This window comes from Podarcis pityusensis (assembly GCF_964106645.2).
Source record: "Podarcis pityusensis genome assembly, chromosome: 3".
Classification (NCBI taxonomy): Eukaryota; Metazoa; Chordata; class Lepidosauria; order Squamata; family Lacertidae; genus Podarcis; species Podarcis pityusensis.
In genome coordinates, this window is record NC_138026.1 from 51,199,117 (window position 1) to 51,220,715 (window position 21,599).

Here is a 21,599-nt window from a genome sequence, read left to right on the forward strand (position 1 = left end):
GTCTAGCTGGAGACAACCCACCAATATGCTATTTACAATTGGTAAATTAATACTTTGGCTTTATACGAGAGGCAAACATTTCTCAATGCACCAAATACCAAATCATCATCCTTTTATTTGTATGCCGCCTTTCCACAGTTAAAGCAATGCTCAAGGCGGCTTACAATATGAAAAGATTTACATAATTACAAACATAGCAAAGTAGTCATAAAAATAAAGAAAACACATCAAAAACTACATAACCAAACTGAACAAATTCCACTTAAAAATAAAGCTACCAAAAAAAAAAAAAAAATCAGTAACAGTAGTAAAAACTCCCAACAAAAACTTCCCCCCAAATACCCCAGTCCAAATCAAAGTCTGATGGCTCCACTTGGTCTGCTGGCAACCATTTTTGCAATCCTTTTAATTTTAAGCATGTGCACAATTAGGATGTTGGTAGTAACCTCTGCTTAGCCTCAAGCCTTCCACTGTGACCCACACTATGTATGAAATAAAATTAATTCTTTAAGCCTCAGGCTGTTTGCAGGCATATGGGGTTTGGGGAAATACTTTAGGTCTAAAGTCCACATAAACAAAGAGTGTATGAAGCTATTCCACATCATGGCAGCTGTCACGACCTGGTTCAGTTGATCTCCACCCCATCCAAAACATTACTATTGTCCTAAATCCCTGGCCTACCTGGCAGCAAGTCAGTATGCCAAGTCCAAACTCTGAGGTTCAATCTACACAAGCGAAGTCCAAAGACACAGTCCAGGGTCAAAACAAGTAGCCAGGTCTGGAGTCTAGCAGTCAGGATACAGCTCAGAGTCAAACCCAAAGCACAATCCAGGAGTATCCAAGCCAAGGTCCATCAACATGGACAGCAGACACAGCCCCTCAGCTCTGCTTCCCTTTTGTACTTTGCTGATTGCAGCAGCTGAGCTTGATGAGGCAGGTGACTCTCACCTGTTCCAGTCCAGCTCTAGCTGAGGAATCAAATATCTCCTTCCAGAGCTAGGGAGCTGGGCTGTGGGCCCTTGCCTACCTTAGCCTCCTAGAACACCCCTCCCACTGCTCCCTAACCTCAGAGCCCACCGTGTTCATGGGGACAGCTGTTCCTCTGGCTCTGGTGATGGGCCCTGCTGTTCTGGCTTCTGTGCAGTGACCCCCATCCCCTTGCCATCCTCTGTCACCCTGTACTTCCCCACCCCCTGCTTGCCCCGGTGTGGCCCAGTCCCAGCTACACCCCTCACTGGGATCCTTTTCCTCTTCCACATCATCCTGCCAGTTCATGACCACTATAAACAATAGCAGAGAAGGAACAGGATGCCAGATGAACAGTTGTCATTTCCCTCCCTTTAATCACAGTGCTATTTTTAAGTTGTGGGTGAACATATCAGACGATACAGCGATTCTTCAAACAGCTCTTGTTTATTCACAGAACAGAACTGAACTGAAGGGTTCAGTCAGCCTGCTTATATAGAGCTCCAGTACAACGTAACTATAGCAATTTTCGAAAACTATCCAATCACTGAATGTCACTTTCGATCCCTTATTTGCATAACTATCTACAGTATTCCCCCTGCTGGCCCAGGCTGAGAACTTCAGTACATAACAGCTATGATGTAGGAATGCAGGAGTTGGTGAATTATGACACAACACAAATGCTAACACTTAAGACAAAAGCCACAGAACGGCAGCTGCAGCATATGAGAAGAGACCACAATGCTTCTTTTAAACAGTGGGGAAAGACAGAAAAAGAAACATTTCTGTGGCACCATTTCTTCATGTTGCAGGTCAGAGGCCGAGAAGGGGGGAATTTCACCTAAAGCCACCTACTGAATTTCCAGCAGCAGTGACATTTGAACTGGAGCTTATGATTATTTTGGTTCAAAGCTTCGCCTCTTTGCAGCTCTTCCCTAAGAATGCAAAATTCTGCCAAAGCTGTGAAATATGATTTGAGAAGTGAAGAGGGAGAGAGGAATGTGTGCACCTCTAGCAAAACAGGCAAGCAGCACAGATGCCTTTATTGGACGAAAATGAAGATCAGTGAGGTCAAAGGGCCATTTTATCACATCACAGTTGTCTTTTTACAATAATGGGGAAGGTGAGAAGTTGAGTTGCACAGGTGCTGTATCCAGATGATTGCTTCAGATACACTCCTTTTTAGTCTTCGAATTCTTGCCAGAGTTCATGATCCCACAATGCATTTCTTTCTCCACCTAACTACTTACTAAACCACCTTAAATTGTTCCAAATGAGACCGTGAACTCTGGAGAGGTGGATATTCCCGCCCCCTGCCAACCATAAGAAGTGTCTCAGTTGATACAGTTAATTCCACATGAGTTTGCCCCCTCAGAAAAGAGGGGGAGGAATTGCTATGTGGTACTGATATTTATTGTTCTTCAGCAATGTTAAAATCTTTTGGCAATAATCAAGCTCACAGGGGGAAGGGAAAGCCTGTAGTTAATTATTAAAATGCTGCCTTAGTTATTGCAGCATGTCAGAAACCACTGGATTTTCAGAGTTGGGAAACTTAATTCCTTTAAAACAGAATACATAGAGTGCTAGGAAAAAAAATCAGTATAATATTTAGTTTGTTTGCAAAATAGATGGCTGCTAAACATCAGAATAGCCAATTGGTGTACAAAAAAAGTAATCATATAAGGCAATAACAGCATTAGAAACATAATAAAACAAATTTCTGACATTTTTGCAATGCTAGTAAAGGTAAAGGGACCCCTGACCATTAGGTCCAGTCGTGACCAACTCTGGGGTTGTGGCGCTCATCTCGCTTTATTGGCCAAGGGAGCCGGCGTACAGTTTCCGGGTCATGTGGCCAGCATGACTAAGCCGCTTTTGGTCAACGAGAGCAGCACACGGAAACGCCGTTTACCTTCCCGCCGGAGCAGTTCCTATTTATCTACTGGCACTTTGAGGTGCTTTCGAACTGCTAGGTTGGCAGGAGCAGGGACCGAGCAATGGGAGCTCACCTGTCGCGGGGATTCGAACTGCCTGACCTTCCGATTGGCAAGCCCTAGGCTCTGTGGTTTAACCCACAGCGCCACCTGCATCCCTTATTTGCAATGCTGGATGTAGACAAATTGACTGAATTGGCCCACATGGGTGAACTTCCCACACATTGGGGAGTTAATTCCTGTTTTCTGTGCAGAAAAGTTATAAAGAAGCCAATCCAGCTACTCTACACCTACTGTTACATAGGTCATCAGGTATGGAGCAGATGAGTGTGACTTGGGGAAAATTCCAGTGGGAGACCTGGCAGGCCAAATTGGGCCCACAAGCCAGAGGTTTTCCCATCTCTGCCTTAACGGAATACAACCCTCCGGGTTTTCATCTTTGTATATCCAGGAAAGCTTTGCGCCACTGAATCAATCCAGGTCATAGTTCTTCACATCACTGCAAGGTGCCTGCAGACCTGAGAGTGCCAGATGGCTCAATGAAGCAACTGGAACTATAAGGGAAAGTTTGAAGGTATAAACTTTAATCATAATTTTAAATTTTTTAATAATGTTTTTTCACCCATGTGTTAACACTTATGACTAGACAGGAACCGTAAAAAAAGAGAGGATAAAGACTTTTAATCCTTCATATTCTATCCATCTGTTGTTTAAATGAGACAAGTCAATCCAATTGTTCAGGTGCCACTCTTGAAAACGAAAAGCTTTAGTAGTGATTCAAGGCTGAATCATTGGTGCATATTGCATCAAAACAGCCTTAGTTCAGCGCTTAGTAGGTAAGAGTATAATAAGAGGGCTTTTTTATCACAGCATTTCCCATTAGCACATCTTGCTCCAACAGAGGTTTTCAGCGGTATAACAAATGTTCCAGTCTGAGGTTCAACACAGGGCGCAGGAGAATAAGGGCAGGCAGATCTAGAAAGCTGATTCTCCTCCCAAACTGATGGACAGTCATAGCAGAGTGACATTTTCAAGCAAAGAAGCTTCTGTTCTAGATCAGGCCAAGGAACCATCTGGTCCAGCATCCCATTTCCCCCAGTGGGCATCCTTTCCCCTACCCCTTAATGTACACAGAATCATAGAATCATTTTTTCCCCCTGATGCTAGGCGTTTTCTCCCTATGTATTGTTTGTGGTTGATAGGAAATTTCTACAAGGTATTTAGTGTGCATGTTTTATGATGGGTGTCTTAATATAGTTGGGCTCCACTAAGGGACAGAGGCACGATGATGATATCAATATCAGAACGGTAAGGAACCTTTACTTAAGTGGAGTCTCTGACATGCAGTGCTTGCTTTGTTTTGGTTGATAACATACAGGCTGAAGTATTTTAATCAACAGCATCTAGAGCCGCTTGTCAAAACTGTCTGGGAATTTCCAACTTTTACAGAATGCAGCCATCAGGTTGTTAACTGCCATGAATATATCACTCCAGCATTACAAGATCTTTCTGCGTCTTTCATTATGGGCTCTATTCAAAGTGCTGTTTTTGACCTTTGAAAGTTTAAATGGCCTGGGGACAGGCTGCCTTCTGCTACATAAGCCTACTTGTCAGCTGTGGTCATATTCAGATGCCCACTCTGGCTGCCCTTGCTATCAGGAGACACCTGCTGAATTTGAACTTATCAAGCCAGTTGATTGATTTTGTTTAGGTTTGAATTGAGGCAATGGGTTCCTGGCGCACTACCGGAGCTAACTAACTCCCCAGTGCTGTGATAGTTTTGTTATTATCGCTGCTGTTGAGAACTGTCACTTTGCTTATCTTAGACTGCATACACACCATGTATTTGAGGCACACCCCACTCCCACAATCCTAAGAACTATAGTTTACCTCTCAAACATCTACAGTTCTCAGCACCTGTAGCAAACTACAGTTGCCAGGATTATTGGGGGGAAGCCATATGGTGCGTATGTCGCTACAATATTTACCTGGAATTGTCACAAGCAGTGCTTATTGCATTTGATTGCCATTTGGCTCCATTGCTTACCATTTTCTCACTGCATACCAGGGATGGGGAATCTGAGGCTCCCCAGATGTTGTCAGTCTTAGTCAGCAGGATCAAATGTTATGGATGATGAGAGCTGAGGTCCAGCAACATTTGGAGGGTGACAGATGCTCCTTCCATGCTCTATTCCTGTTATATACATACCTACCAGTTGACAACATTTGCATCTGATGAAGTGGTCCACAAAGGCTTGTGCCATAATATACATGCTAGTTTTTAAGGTGCCAAAAGCCTTAACAATTTTTTAAATCACTGTCAGTATCATTATTTCATTTGCTCCAAGGAGCTCAAAGTTCTTCCCCTCTTCACTTTATCATTTCAACAACCCTGTGAGGTAGGCTAGGTAGAGATAATTCTCTCCTTAAATATGTTGACCTGGCACCCTCACCCTTATCCTTCTGGCACCTGGTAAAGTCCATTCTGCTTCTTTGGCTTTTAATAGTATTTAAGGCCCCTCTATCTGGTTTGTACCTGCAATTTTTGTTTGCTTTCTGATTTTTCCTCCTGCTGTTTTGATTGTTGTAGTTGGATGCTCTACTTTTATAGCGTATTCTGTAATGTTCACTTGCCGTTGTTTTGGAAGCCAACTTCAGGGCTGTTTAAACTCATATTCTGTTATCTGCCTGTTCTGAAACATTGGTAGCTATGCCCAAAGTCCCCACCCCCACCCCTAACATTTGCAGCTGGAAATATTTTTAATTTTGAATGCAAAGGCTCAGAGCAACCTTATTTTCTCACCCATCTGCATCACATCTAACGATTAAATATTGACATGGCTGCCTTCGGAAGCATGTTTCACTCCCTGAGGCTAAATATCAAAGGCTATTCTTGTAGCAGGCCAGCAATTAGTCTCAACTGTATAAAAAGGAGAAAAATAATATTGAGTAGATACTGCCAGAGGGAACTCTATTTCTAAGTCATTTATTATCGTTCTTTTTTGCACCTACTTCCTGTTATTATTACTGATAATTTCCAGCATTTTAATACTATAGAATGAGATTAGCAGAATGCCGCCTTTTCCAGCCCAGTAACACTAGCACTAGAGATAAGGTAAGCATAGCGACCAGGGGGCTGAAAGGGACTCTCCCAATGCTGTACTCTGGACTCAGTCCTGAATGTAGGGTTGGAACCACTGTTAATACAGTGTCCCCAATTCCCATTCCCTGGATCCAGTCTAGGAGGATATCATGGGTGATGGTATCAAATGCTGACGAGAGATTAAGGAGGAGGAGCAAGGTCTTGTCTTGCTGTCTGAAAAGGTCATCCATCGGGGCAACCAAGGTTGACTCAGTTCTGTGGCCAGGCCTGAACCCAGATTGGAATGGATCTAAATAATATGTGTTGGAGGACACAGAATGGTTGCAGATGATGTTATAGCATCACCCTGGAGGAAAACAGGTTGGTATCTGAAGGAATAATAATGCTTTTCCTTCATAGTAAGAAAGCCTCTTCTCTTATATTTCTTACTGCTTTTCATTTGGAAAGCAAATTAAGAGTTAGAGAAAGCATTGTAAATTCCTTTCTTTGTGTTGATTTTGACCTTACACCTCTGTTTCAGCCCTGCAATCCATGATTACTAGGAGACTTTTTCCAAAACATGGTGGACTGGGGGATTCAACTGTGTAATCCAGTGGTTTTCAACCAGTGTTTGAAAAGGGGTGAGGGGCTGCTGGCTCTGCGAGCAAGGGGTGACATAACTGGGCTCCTGAGCCCCACAGGGGTGCCGCAGAAAGAATGTAGTTGCTCAAGGGAGCCTTGGACCCAAAAAGGTTGAAAACTTCTGGCCTAATCTACAAAAAGTACTGCTTAAATTAACCTTACAATCTGAGCTTGCCTCTCCTGTTGTTTGGCAAAAAATGCAAAGCTGAGAGCCGAAATCCACGTTGAATATGTTCCTCTTCCTTTTGTGGGATGCAAGAAAAGCTTGTCTCTATTCCCTTCCTAAATGAATCTCTCGGTGTGCCTAACAAGCCTTGCCAATTTTGCCCCCTGGAGGCAGAACCCCATCTGCTAAACCAGAGACTACTAATTCAAAGTGTTAGCTCTCATCTCACATGAAATTTTAATGAAGTTAAACTGAAATCCCTTCTCTGTCCCTGAACATCAACCGATCAACTTCCTTGATTGTGCTCTAAGAATATCAATATTCAGTGGTGCAAAGAAAGACTTTCCAAGAGCTGGGGCTATCAAGGTGTCTCCTAAAGTGTTGTTAGTTCATATGTTCTGAGACAATTGGCCTCTGATTTGTATTTGTGAGAGTCAAGCACCACTCTGGCAGTGTGATTTTAGGCATGTCTGCTCATAAGTGAACCTGAGTTCAGTGGGCCTTACTGGTACATGTGCATAGAACTGCAGCCTGATTGGCTGAAAGCAAGAATGTGGACCCTGATGTGATACTCTCCAGATGTTGCTGGACTACAACTCCCATCAGCCCTGACAACTACCTGTGCTGGCTGGGGTGATGGGAGTTGGTGTCCAACAACACCTGGAGGGACAGAGGTTTCCAATTTCTAGCTTGGAAGAAGGGTGAGATGAAAATGTGACTTAATATAGAAATTGTCTTTTTTAGCAGAGCCTATTCTCTGAGGAACAGCATTTGCTCTTGCATTCAGGTGAGCATATTGCATTCCTGCTGATTTCCCAAATGCTCCCCCTTTCATCTCTCTGAAAGAGATCTGAAGGCAAAATTGAACTGGAAACATGGAACAATATTCTTCTCCCTGTAAAAGTACAGAAGATAACCAAATGACAGCGACAGAAGCCAGGAACGCAAATAATACATGTGATATATATCCCAAAGAGAAGCACTTTGAAATCCCAATTGGTTTCCACAGCAATGCTTATAGGCTCCTCCAGACAGTCAACTTATTGAGCGATTCATCCTGATTTGCTTTCACAATCCTTGTGCAGACGGTGGATTATGGAGCATTTGTTCCAATTCCCTGGTATGAGCTTGAATCACTCCCACAAAATACTGTCTGGGGGTGACCTAACTCTCCCCTGAAATCTTTAGGGCTTGATACTTTACTTAGATGTGTAAGATTTATAAATGGTTTATAAAGGAAACCTACAGTTTGGGAAGAGGGATGCGGGTGGCGCTGTGGTCTAAACCACTGAGTCTTGGGCTTGCCAATCAGAAGGTAGGCGGTTTGAATCCCCGCAACAGGGTGAGCTCCCATTGCTCGGTCCCAGCTCCTGCCAACCTAGCAGTTCGAAAGCACGCCCCTCCTCCAAAGTGCAAGTAGATTAATAAGTACCACTCCAGCAGGAAGGCAAACGGCATTTCCATGCGCTGGTGTCCTGTTCTGTTGTGCCAGAAGTGGCTTAGTCATGCTAGCCACATGACCTGGAAAAACTGTCTGCGGAGCGGACAAATGCCAGCTTCCGCAGCTAGTAAAGCGAGATGAGCGCCGCACCCCAGATTCGTTCGCAACTGGACTTAACTGTCAGGGGTCCCTTTACCTTTACAGTTTGGGAGCAGAAGGAAAAAGTGAAAGCTTCTCATAAGAAGCTAAATTGGGGATAGCCAGCACAGAGGCTTCAGATGTTTACAACTCCTATAATCTCAGCTGGGGTTTATGGAAATCGTAGTTCAAAACACCTGGACAGTTGGATACCCCAGAGCAAAATGTGTGTGTGCAGGCACACGTCAGGTTGCAACCCAGAGCCTGGAACTGGATTACTGAGGAATGACTGAGGAAGTGGGAGAGAAGCAGCTATCTTCCCATCTCTAGCGATGCAGCAAGTGGGATTCCAAGTTGGCAGGTATAGTGGATGAAATGAACCGACACAGGGCTAGCTGAGGCTGCTTTCTTACATCCCGTTGTCTTGAAGCTGTACTTCAAACTCTTGGGCTGCCTGCAATGCTACTCAGCACCAGCAACATCTGAAAATGTTGCTGGGGTGACTGTAGCGAGGAATGCGCTGTTCTGTATTCAGGAAAGGTGAGCAGTTTTGCTCAGAGCTACTTGTAAAGAGTTACAGGCAGCGTAATGGTCTGACTATTAAAGCCCAGGAATTTGGCAGCATCGTGCAACAAGCTAGTAACATAAAAGATAACGGCAACTGTAATCTACAACTGCCTGCAGCTTCACGGTCTGCAGCTTATGATATATGGCTCTGCTCTATAGTTTGAAGGATGATGTTTTGGCACTGTGGCCACACACAGCACTTGTTCGAGGATAGCAGATGCTGCTCGTGTGTTCACAAAGGAAGGCTTTTGCATAGTCACCCAGGGCTTCTTGGGAGGAAGGTGCAGGATATAAATTTCATAAATAAATAGTCATCATTGGGAAAGCTTCCACCATGAACAAAGACATGCACTAAAAAGAAACAGCTGCAGAGTTTTTCCCATTCAAAATAGGAGACGATTAGTCAACCCATCACATTGGCAAAGTCTGCCCCTTGCCTTTTTTTTTTTTAACCCACAAGCCCCACTGAAATAAATGGGAGGCTGGTCTTCACTACAGCGAAGTATGTGCTGAATAAACCCCCTGGGGCTTGCTCCCTGTGCTTCTTACCAGTATGTTGGCTTCTGCAGAGGAAATCCTTTATTAAGATGATGTTCAGAACAGAAGAAAGAGCGGAAGAATGATTGGCAGCAGGGAACTGGTATGGGGTGCTGGGTGGAGTCAGAGTGAGTGACAGGCGGAGTCAATTGATAGAGATCATTGGAGAGTGGAGAATGACGCAGAAGAGGAATTAGCAGAGTGCTAGGAAGAGCAGTGAGCTGAGTCAGAGTGGTGTTAGAGCTGCTGAAGAGAAGAGACAAGCATGCCAGGTTATGACAGCATAATTCTTTGTTATTATATATTAAAAGTCCACTTGCTTGGATGGCGCTCCATCCAAAATTATATACCAATTTTAAATTTATGAATGTATTCTGGTCTGGGGGATTCCAAGTTAGCAGATCTCACTCCGCATACTGATTTTGAATTGCAGCCAATAAAGGGAAAATCTGATTCCTCTATGTAAAGGAGTAGGTGGTGACAGCAGGTTGCTCTGGGAAATATTAGGGGAAGTCTGGCCTGGACCAACTGAGGGCCTTGCAGGAGACTCTTGGAATGCCAGTGTTGCAGCTTCTGAACCATCCAAGCCATCCCTGGTTTTTAAAGAGCAGCCCCCATTCCCAAGCAACTTGAATAGGGCTCAAATAAGCGACTGATCCAATGCTGCCCTCTGCTGGCGAATTGGAGATGCACAACAGAAATTTTTGCAAGGGTTGGTGACTCAATAATATTTTGTATTCAACTGCATTACAGATTAAACACTGCAGACAGAACCTCTCCTCCCATCACCTTTCAGCCAGTTCTCACATTCCCCTGCTGGCCATCAAGTGCTCAGCTGTCAAGAGAGAGACGCCTCTGTAAATCAACCCAATGGCATTTTTCCTGACCAGATTTCAGAACTAACACACTAATCCAATTTATATCAGTAATTACTTAGAGAGAGAGAGAGAAATGAGAATATGAACGGTCACCTTACAGGCTACAGTTTTGGCTTATGCCTTGACATTTCAAGGGCTGCAATGCACTCTTTAACCAGCTGGGTTGCTTCCTTAGCTGTACCCTGGTGCACGGAAAATCCACCGCCCCCATGTCCATAATTGTGCACCACCAGAAGCTTTCCACTGCCTCGAACCAGTATCTCTTTCTGGACTCTCACGGCTGACCTGGATGGCCTCAGGCCCACCCTCACCTTTATATCCTGAGCTGCCTGAAGGGATGGCTCAAGAGCACAACATCGGCCAAATATGTCTTTGCTGATACTGGGATCTGGAGACAGCTTCCAGTTGCCTTTTTGCCGTGTCCCACCTAACGTTATGTTGTGTATCCCTGGGTAGATGTAGGTTAATCCATCGCCGTCCCGAATGAAATGTGTTACCCAAGGGGCCTTGACCTTGAGAACCTGACCTCTGACGGGGTGTATCTCGAGGTCACCCACGAGCTTCCTGGAGCCAATGCCAGAGCAATTCACTATGATGTCATAGTCATTCCGGAGCTCCCATAGGTCTCTGATTTTTCTAGCATGCACCTGGCCCCCATTTCTTTTCAGCCTGCAAAGAAAAAAGAATCAAGAGGTGAAATCATTATCTATCAGTGTGAATGTTTTGCCTGACTGTTATGCGGGCCAAGGATATAAGATAATTTAGATGGTCTTTGACTAGTGTGAAATAGAAAGATGTAAAGAAAAAAACAGAAAGGTTCCAATATGCAATCCAGATAATCTCATCCTACTTTTTTAAAAAAGAAACTGTTGAGAAGAAAAAACAGTGAAGAGATTGAAAAACCTTATGGAACAGAAGTGTACACAAGTCAAATGGGATCCATTTGTTTAGGGAAGTTTTTAATATTTGAAGTTTTATTCTGTTTTTAGTGTTCTGTTGGGAGCCACCCAGAGTGACTGAAGAAACCCAGCCAGATGGGCGGGGTGTAAATAATAAAATTAATTAACAGTTAAAATTAAAGCATGCATTTATAGACATTGCTGAGTATATCCTATCTCCTTCAGCTATCAGTTCATAGCCACCAGTTCAGTCAAGAGATAAAGTATCCATTCGTAGATGGATGTAGAATATCTCATTTATGTAAAGATTCAGGTAGGTAGCCGTGTTGGTCTGACGCAGTCAAAATATATAAAATAATAATAATAAATGTCCAGTAGCACCTTAGAGACCAACTAAGTTTGTTCTTGGTATAAGCTTTCATGTGCATGCACACTTCTTCAGATACACACTTCTTCATTTATGTAAAGTTAGTGGAACAAAAATCAAAAAAGTGTGGCTGCTGTGTGTGTGTTTTGGTAAGTCCCAATGACTCTCGACAATCTAAGCAGGAAAAATATGCAATTTGGAAAGAATAACAAAGGACTGAACAAGTGGGAAATGTACAACTAATCACAGGTTAGGTGATCTCCTTCATTCTCCGGCAAAGAGCAGTTTTTCCAGGGATCAGGAAAAATGCTGAGTCAAGATCCAAAGTATCATGCAATTAGTTTTGTGCACCCACAAGAACTTTAGACTTCTGTTTCTCGCACAGTTGCCCACCAATTCACATGTCAATCATGGAACTGAGGAGACTTTCAGAGCTGTTCATGATTTGGTGCTGGAGATTGCTGTTCAGAAAAACAGAAGTTTTTCTGGTTTTTTTAACCCACTGTGGAAGCTTCTGCTACTTGAAGCAGAAGCTTGCCTGCACAATCCTACCGATGATTCTCACTCCTCTGTGTTTTAATTCCGAGTCTGTATTACATAAGAGGCTGAGCTGCACTGCCTGCCTGTTTGCTCTCTGCTTGCCCAGAGTGAGGTGGTGGTGGTGCTGTGTAAAGACCTATACAGATTGAGACTCAAGAATTTGAAGGAGCTCCTCTCTCACCATCTGCCAGCCCAGGCCTTAAGATTTATATGAAAGGCCCTGCCTGCAGCTCTATTGACAGTGGTGGTTCATGGTATGATGGCACAGAACAAAACCTTCTCTCTTGTGACTCTGCAACTGTGGAACTCTCTCCCATGGAAGATAAAGCTTCCCACCCCCCATCACCAGCCTCCCGCCATCACATAAGGATGCGTACTTTTTTCTTCAGGTCTTTGGAGCTAATGAATTGATCTTCAGCAGATGGATTGATTGCTTTTATTATCGTTATTGGTTTTGCTTGACATTAAAGTATCAATATAACATTGTGCACCGCCTGTGAACCTGCCGGTTGAAGTGCGGGTTATAAACACTATAAATCATCATAATCATCATCAAAAATGCACTGAACAAAGTCAGAGAACAGAGCTTTGAGGGAGGCTGCATTTCCCAGGGGTGTTTTGTGCTCTTACAAAACATCTGTTCCGTTGCAAACACATGTGCTAGGCTGGTAATAAAAGGACACAGAAACCCACATAGATCAAAATTACAGGAAACTGCTCATTGTGCCCAACCTTGAAAAAGCAAACGCACATTTCCCATCTACCTCTACCAGAAAATAATGCATCCCAGTGTCAGGCTAAAGCAGGATACAAGAGCTGATGGACATTAAGTTGGCCCTCGGTTTATGCTGAAATCTCACTTGTCTGTGCCGCACCAATGCATCGTCACAGGTGGGCACAATTCTTTTTTAAAAAATCATGACCCTCTTGTGCCTTCAACAAATCAGTTGTTCATGGGACATGCCGCCTCTCAGTGGCAATCCTTTTACTGTGAGGCAAAGATGTTTTTGTTTTCCCAGGTTTTTTTCATTTTAGTTGGTTTTTGTTTAGCTATTGCAATGTTTATGCAGCTGAAAATTATGCTGCCGTGGAACTGAATGCATCAGAAGGTGGTAGACTCTTAATTCCTTTGGTCTGAAGAAGAGGCTGGCTGGCTGCTCATCATTTATGCTGCAGCTGCATCTCCTGAATTGGATGTGGCTTTGAGGTCACTCCCAATTCAATGTTTCTGAAGTTTGTTGTGACAGTCGAAAAGTAGCCGACATGCCCCAATCAAAACTCTTCTTGCCTACAGAAGTGGCTCGTGGGTTCCAGCCAAGTGCTTATGATTGATTCTCTTTTTGTATCTTTTGATGAACAGCGCCATAAATAGTGCTCAGGGCACTTGAGGGTACACAATAAATTACACATCTAATAGACACTTCCTTCTGACCCACTCAGTGAAAGAAATCTTAATCATTTGTTTCAGCTACTTGGACACCATCCTTCAAATGGGCCTATCAGCAAAACAGCATTCATTTGAGTGAGTTTTGTGCCAATGACTCGCTCTGAGGATCAGGCAGCTCCTTTGGGAAATTACAAGAGTGTAAGACAGAAATGAGGGGCAGCAGAGGCCTTTGCCCACAGGCCTGCCTGACAGATACTAAATGGATTCTGCAATTTAGTTGAGCGTCGGCACCACTTTCAGGACTGTTTAAAAAATGAAACATGACAAGGCATGAGTTCCCCATGAGGTTGCTCATATGTCAAAACAGCACACTGGAAGAATAAAGAGCACTCAGTGTGTGATTGCTTTGAAGCAAGAACTGCTAGCCCATGTTGTAACATGGTGTAAGAATAGAAGTGCCATTGCATTACAACCAGGGAGCACTTTCTTAACATTTGGTCTGTGTTTCACTTTGCATCACATCACCACAATAAGAAAATGGCAGTGTGTTGAAAGCTGGGACAGGGAAGCTGTGGTCCTACAATCCCCATCATCCCTGACCAGACAAAGGACCATCACGTTCTGCTTGTGAGCATGCAGAGGCATCTGTCTGGCTGCTGGTGGAGGTAGGATGCTCGGATAGAAGGATCTTGGTCTTATCCAATAAGACCGTTCTTTCATTTGTTATAGCAAGGTGTCCATTCAAACACTCATACCTTTTCTCCAGCCAAAGCAAATAGGGTGGGCAGTCACACTTCAGTGTAGTAAAGGCCTGACCACATTTGTGCTGCGGAAATTTCTTCATTTCCTGTTCAGTCATCGAGCGAAACCCCAGAACCACATCAGACCAGAATGGAGGCTTCTCTTCAGGAATGGTTTTAAAGATCTGCCAGCTCATAGACATGAAAGGGGGTGGGGGGAGGAACGTAAAACACACAGCCATTCTGTTCTGTTACATTTCTTGGAAAATCATTATCTAAGAACAAAATTATTTCATATAATTGTGGTTGGGGGTTTTGGGGGGGAGGGGTAGTTCCGTGCTCCTGCTACACCTGTTCCTAAGATGTATTTCCCCCCATAACCAAACTAGGGCCTTTGTAAAGTCCACAAGCTGGGCTTAGTGGCAACAGTCCTCTCCTGCTGTTGCTCTACTGCTTTTAATACAAAGCTGTTAAACAGCCATCATGATGAATAGCCATTGGGAGACCAGTCCCAAATAAATTTTTACCATTCATTCATGATACCAAAACATGTGCTTATGTGACAGTGGGGGGGGTTGGAATAAATACCACACTGGGAACAGCATGTCCCAAGGGTTCCATTTAGGATGTTATTGTCATAGAATTGCATGGGGGGAGTATTTGTTTTTGCTTGTTATTATGGTATGTGTTTTCATGTTTTTATATTGCAAACCACCTTGTGATATTCGGATGAAGGGTGGTATAGATATTTAAATAATAATCATCATCATAGAATCATAGAGTTGGAAGGGACCTCAAGAGTCATCTAGCTCAACCCCCTGCAATGCAGGAATCTCAAGTAAAACATCCATGACACATGGTCATCCAACCTGTTAAAAATCTCCAATGAAGGAGAGTCTACCGCCTCCCTAGGGAGTTTGTTAGTGCCACTGTTGAACAGCTCTTACTGTGAGAAAGTTCTTCCTGATGTTTGGTCAGAATTTCCTTTCTTGCATCTTGAAGCTATTGGTTCAGGTCCTACTTACCCTCCAGAGCAGGAGAAAACCAACCTGCTCCATGTGACAGCGTTTTAGATATTTGAAGGTAGCTATCATATCTCCTCTCAGACTCCTCTTTTTCAGGCTAAACATACCCAGCTCCTTCAACTGTTCCTCATAAGGCCTGGTTTCCAGACCCTTGATCATGCCCTCCTCTGCACATGTTCCAGCTTGTAAATGTCCATCTTAAATTGTGGCGCCCAGAACCGGAACAGTATTCTGTAATACTAGTAATTCATGAGCGCATATTGGTTTTGTCTCTCTCCCTTTCTAAAACATGGCCATAGATTACAATTCCAATGCATGCATTTTTATGTGTTTATTGTATTTATAGCCCACCTTTCTTCCTCAAGTCAGTGTACATTGGGTTCCTACCCAAACAGTCACACAGGCACTGTCCAGACCTTCACTGCTTTATGTGCCTTGGACTCTGCTTGGCCAACAGGCTTGCCTATCCCTCTGCTTTTAGTAAGCATAGTACAGCCTTCCTTATTTACCCAGAGACCAAATGAATCCCAGCCTCTGAAGCTTCTGAGGAATTACAGATTACTGACAGGTAGTCAAAGGTCTCCTTAAACCACTGCTTCTGTTGATGGTCCGGTGTGTCTGCACAGCAGAAAGAAAACACATTTTAAATGATGTTTTAAATTTATAGTTTCATATCTCTATTCTCCATACTCAGCGAAACATCTAGAATACAATGGAGCTTGATGGTAGTTTGATTTGTAATCTAGTCTTGCAAAGTGATTGCTGCTTCTTCCTGTAAAATACGGACTACCTTCATACGTAGTTGAACGGATATATTTTCCAGCTTCTATGATGTATGTAACATGGCCAAATAAACAATGCAAATATTTCTGCCTGGAAGCAAAGTGTACATACAGAGTCCAGAACAGGGAAGAGTCTGCATGCAGCAATAGGGGTACTATGACAGGCACTGTGTACTCTTTGGATGGAGTTTTGGAATGACCCTAGCCTGGCAATATTACAAAGAATGTTAGTAGCTTATTGAGTGGGTGCAAGTGCAATGTGTAATATTTTAGATTTGCTACTTTTTCTCCTTATAGAACTACTGTAAAGAGAGAGAGAGACGTACAGTTGATGCTAAACATATGTGGAGGTTATGTTCCAGGGATAATGCATAAAGCCAAAATCGTGAATAAAACACACTCTCCCTGCATCTCTGAACGTGCTCCCAAGGTGAGTGCAATGGTGGGAGGGATCCTTTTTGGCCAAGTACATAAAGCTGGATTTGCACAAGTTAAATGTGTGTAAATTATGAATCAACTGTACAAGCACCTCAATTTGGCAACAGTAGCATTCATTTCACAGCAACCACTTCAGTGTTTTGTTGCTCGTGGTGCACTGATCCACTTGTCATGGAATCAGCCCTGAAAATGACAGTTACCCCTCTCTGAAGCCTGTTTTGGGAGCTGATAGTAAACACAGAAAATCATCTGTAGGATGCTGAAGACGCACCTCTTTACCTTCGCTTTTGACACTTGAGGCATATATGTTAAGGACCCACCTTATTTTTATTGTTGTGAGTTGCTTAAAACCATTTTTAATATTGTGTTTTAATGTTGTAACCCACCCTGGGACCTTAGGGAGAAGGACGGAAAACAAATAAATACATAACGTAAAAATCTATGCCTATTTACATTTTGCATCTTAGGAAGGAAATTCCACTCACCTGGGTAAATATGAGGAATGAGCATCCCAGCAGCTACATCACTTGTTGTATTGGGGGTAAACCTGTCAGCAATGACAGTCACACTGCAGTCTGAGACAGATTCCGAAATGCAAACAGCAGTAGAGAGGCCAATGAGCCCTGCACCAATGACTGCAATCTTTGCCTTGGCCATGTTCTGTTATGAGAAGTGGAAGAAGAAAGGGGGGGGGGTGAAAATAAAATTCTAAAGACAAAACAAGGATTTCTTATATAATGATTTTTAAAATAATAATAATAATCTAAGAATACTTTTTTAAAAAATCTGTCCATTGTGGAACAAGATATGGAGGGCTCTTAATCCATAGATATCTTAAGAGGGATTAGCATAGGGCACCTCACCCATGCACTTGATTGAATAGGTTCTTCTGGAAATAAAGCTTGAGAGGTATCCGTTCAGCTTCATTGACAGCACCTGGCACTTTGGGGCAGTTTCTTGGATCCCAGCCACCTGGCAGGGTCCATTAGTCTGGATGCCTTTTCACTCAGCTACAGGCTTCCTTAGCAGTGGCTGACAGCCTTCTTAATTTCCTACTATGCCTCACAGCAATGGTACACTAGGGTTATGGAGGGACTTAAAAGGGTCGCTCACTGTTGTCGCTGCAAGATAAGCCCTGGCCAGAGGTGTAACAATGCAGACTGGGACCCACGGGAGAGGACTTTGCTGAAGGCCCTTTCAAAACTACAGCAGCTCTGCCACTGTTTAAATAACAAAGTAAAGAGAAGATGGAGTATGCAAGCAAGCACAATTTCTTCTCCAAACTAAAACACAGCCAATTAGCCAGTCATTCCTTTGAGTGGAACAAAAGGTCAACATGAAACTGCACAATGTCCAACTACACATCTGCAAACAGTGTCTGCAAAAGATACCATCTGTGAAGAAGAGAAAGTCACCCCAAAGCATGGGGCAACATCAATATATTGTGTCTTTGACAGTCCTGGCAGAATGCAGAGATTTTGTATTCATAGCATATTCATATTCATCGAATCTCCTGTTGCTTTGATAGCCACGGCATTCATGTTGGAACAGTTTACGGATCAACAAGTACTTAAAAAAAAAATCTAGTAGAGAGTGGCCTTCGTACCCTGCTTTAAAACATCTTAGGTTTTGAACTTCCTTTGAACTTTGCACATGACAAGTAGAATTTGGTTGATAATTCCCCAAAGTTTATTTCTGATAAAAGAGTACCAATGGAAAGAACAAGTATTTGTTTTTTGTTTTTTCCCTTCTAGGAAACAGCAACAGCATGATTGAGATCAATATTTTCTCAAAATATTTTGGCATTTCAGTTCTCCCCAGCCTGACTTTTGAAAAATCAAATGAGGAAAACTTTAGTAGATCTGGTTCCTTTGTTTAAATCTTCCATAACATGTTTTAGGTGCTGGTTTATTTTAGACTGAATTCCTGCTTACCATTACATTCTGATATTTTGTGTCTTTTTTCTTTTTTGCTGGGGAAGGCCACCATGCTCCTTAGAGCTATGTTGTGCTTTCTCTATAATACAGATATACTAAGGAAGAGGGGGGTCATTCAACCTTCCCAGTGAGCATACATAATTTATCAGAGGCAAGGGCTCTGACACTTTTTCCTAATATGAACTGAGTTTACACTATTCCATTTCTTTAATCTGCACGTTTTCTTCTCTCTCTCTCTCCCTCTCCTGTCCAGTCCAACAACAAAACAAAAAAACAATTCTAATGAATGCACAACAGAGCCACTCTTATGATGAATGAATATGATCCAATGTTTACTGCTTGCAGTCAAAGGCCAACACACAGAATAGAGGTAAAAGGGGAAATGTCTGAAACAGACATACAATGTGTACAATTAAACTACCAGTTCACCATACAAAGCATGATATAAATAGCAGCTAATAACAACTTCCAAAGGTTTCTAGCTGTTTAGTTTGGTGAACCAACTTTGCAATTTACCTACACATTATTTTTAAAAACCTGCACAGATTTTTGTGTTTGTTTATATGTGTGTTGCAGTTGCAAAGATCAAGTCAAAGTGGAAATATTTCTGCCCTTCCACAGAACAGAGAAGACACCTCCATCAACAAAACACATTTCAATATATGTACTGTAAAATGTTTGGCACTGAAAAACATGAACATTCGATGCCTTATAAAATTAGGAAATAAGATTTAAAAAAAAGTTTTTCACACTTGTACTGCACGTTTCATCTAATGAACTCAGGGCTGCATACATGGGATCAAGCCCATTTTACTGTCAGATTATGGTATACTGGGCTTGAGATTTGGTGGGTTTCATGGTTGAGTAAGGTCTGTCCAGCAAAATTCTGTCCACTAATGCTATGGAGTATATCACACAGTTTTATACTGGTCCAAAAATAACAAGAACCCTGCAGCATATTAAAGCCTAATATATTTATTATGACGTCAGCTTTTGTAGAGGTGTGCTGCAGTGGATTCCAGTCCATGAAAGTTTGTGCAGTTCTAAATCTGATAATCTTTCAAGGTGCCACAAGACTTTGCTGCTTATGCTGCAAAAGACTTAACGTTGCTACCCCTTCTTGAGGTTACAATGGTCCAGTAGGCTGAGGAAATAAGGAAACAAGGGTTTTGCCACCGAGTACTAAGTCGTCTTTTGCAAAGGGATCAAATACTTCTTTCACTCATTCTAATGCACATCAGTCTCTGACTTTTGTCTTCTGGGTTTCTGGGGGTTTTCCTGTTGTTATTCTGTCTCTCACAGCTACAGTAAACCTACCATTAAAATTATGGACTGGTCATTTCTTCGTTAGGGGGCAAACGGGAAAATTTAGCAGGGGATCAAATACTTTCCCCCCTCACTGTACTAGTCCCAGCCCCTGCCGTTTGTGAAGCACCCTTTTAAACGGGGCTCAATTTCTGTTCAGAAACGGTGCAAAAAACACGATTTGACAAATGATCTCTGACCAGTCAAAAACGCGCCAGTATTTTCAGCAAACTGCTTAGAATGCGGATAAGAGCAGAAGCTATGAAGTGGGATAGCATTAAAATAAAAAATAAAAATCCACAAAGTTCTCTGCCCTCTCCTTTCTCCAGGAACCGGCTTTATAATAATATGTAGGTTCACAGCGTACATTTCCTACATGGCTCTACATTTACTTGGATAGACGGACTAGAGGAGTTAACGGGTTTTCCCGCTCGTTCTGACGAGCCCCGGACAACTGCGGGAGAGAGGCTAAAAAATACCTTTCCTTTCAAAAGAATCCGGACCCTTTCCGACAAAGTGGCGCTTCCCCACCAAAGGTTTCCAGGCCACGGACGCGACCATTAGAAGGGGACGGAGGGGAAACGCAGGCTCGGAGGGCGGAGCAATCGCCAGAAGACGGCTCTGCTCGTTCCCGATTGGTCAGCAGCGGCGGGTTTCGGCGACTTCACGGGCTGGAGGGTGGCCCGTTTCGTGCTCCCTCCCGCCGAGCCTCGCTCCTTGCAACTAGGCGTCTCCCGCTGGTGTTTTGGATTCGTCCGACTGGATCCCGGTCGCGGAGTGTCCATGGTCCCTTCAAGGGAGACTGCTTTAGTTGTCTCGTTGCATGATTTTAATTGGTGCTACTGAGCAACATAGCTGTCAACTTTTCCCTCTTTTAAGGGAAATTCCATTCTTCCGAATAGGATTCCTCGTAAGAAAAGGGAAAAGTTGACAGCTATGCTGGGCAACGAAGTCAAAATAGGAGTCGCAAGGTGAAATATTAAACCAGAGGCAGTTTATTCATGGCCGGATTATAATGGTTGCAATTGGAATAATTGCGCCAGGGCTTATGTTTGCAAGGGACCCAGGGAATGTTTCACGCTCTTGTGTGTCAGTCTCCAGGCGGGGAGTAAACTACAGTTCCCGAGATTCGGGTGTGCAGCCATGTGTTTTAAATGTATGGTGTAGCTGTTACATTCAGGTTTCCATTACCTCTCAGAGGGAAATCTGTTAAAGCTCCTCTCTTCAGACATGTCTATCAGAGCTTCTGCCAAAGGTTTGTATATATGAGTGGGCCAACCCAAATGGCCACCCCACTCGACATTTCTAGCAAACGTATGGAAGGAGGCTTTGACTGAAACCCCCCTATGGAGGGAATCTCCCTTTGAATGAGAGCATCCTAATAATTTGTATTGCTTGTGGACTGCCGCCTCTCCCAAGCTGGCAGTGAATCACAAAACATATTAGCATGCAGTTCAAAAAAAATTAGTGGTTGCAAATGCAACGTGCAGAAAATGATTATTTGGTACAGTCTCTTGCCAAAATGATACAATATGATTAGATGTGTCGCATATGGTCACAGTGCAACATAGATTTAAGTACTGTGCTGGATCGTGGCCAAAATTCATATTTGCTTTATGATCAGAATGTTTCAAGTTGCTGGTTATATTGAATATATTTTATGTTTATTTTTATATCTTTAGGGCCAACTATTTACATGAAGGCTGTTCCAGGTGGGTAAAGAGGTTTATGCCTTGTGTAGATGTAGGATTCCTCAGAAGTTGGGAAGAGCAAATTAATACTCCATATATCTGAGTCCTTGGTTATGTATGCAATAGCTCTTTTCCAG

At 43.0% G+C, this 21,599-nt stretch overlaps 1 protein-coding gene and 1 long non-coding RNA gene across 5 annotated transcripts; one reads left to right on the plus strand and one right to left on the minus strand.

The window, feature by feature from the left end:
* Positions 1–1,770: 1,770 nt before the first annotated feature.
* On the plus strand, positions 1,771–19,442 carry LOC308474325. The gene is made up of 3 exons (XR_013984660.1): positions 1,771–3,474; positions 16,389–16,521; positions 18,720–19,442. It is a non-coding gene; the product is annotated as an uncharacterized lncRNA (long non-coding RNA).
* Positions 10,187–20,398, minus strand: DDO (D-aspartate oxidase). Of its 4 annotated transcripts, none has more exons than XM_081000415.1 (5): positions 20,251–20,398; positions 17,015–17,189; positions 15,819–15,927; positions 14,300–14,476; positions 10,187–11,020 (listed from the first exon to the last, which is right to left on the minus strand). In XM_081000415.1, the coding sequence occupies exons 2-5, from the start codon at positions 17,184–17,186 to the stop codon at positions 10,453–10,455; spliced, it is 1,026 nt and encodes a 341-aa protein (XP_080856541.1). In that variant the 5' UTR covers positions 17,187–17,189; positions 20,251–20,398; the 3' UTR covers positions 10,187–10,452. The 4 variants fall into 4 exon arrangements, with proteins under 4 accessions (XP_080856541.1, XP_080856542.1, XP_080856543.1 ...); XM_081000416.1 differs by lacking the exon at positions 20,251–20,398 and adding an exon at positions 20,164–20,184; XM_081000417.1 differs by lacking the exon at positions 20,251–20,398 and adding an exon at positions 20,139–20,159.
* Between the last annotated feature and the right edge of the window lie 1,201 nt (positions 20,399–21,599).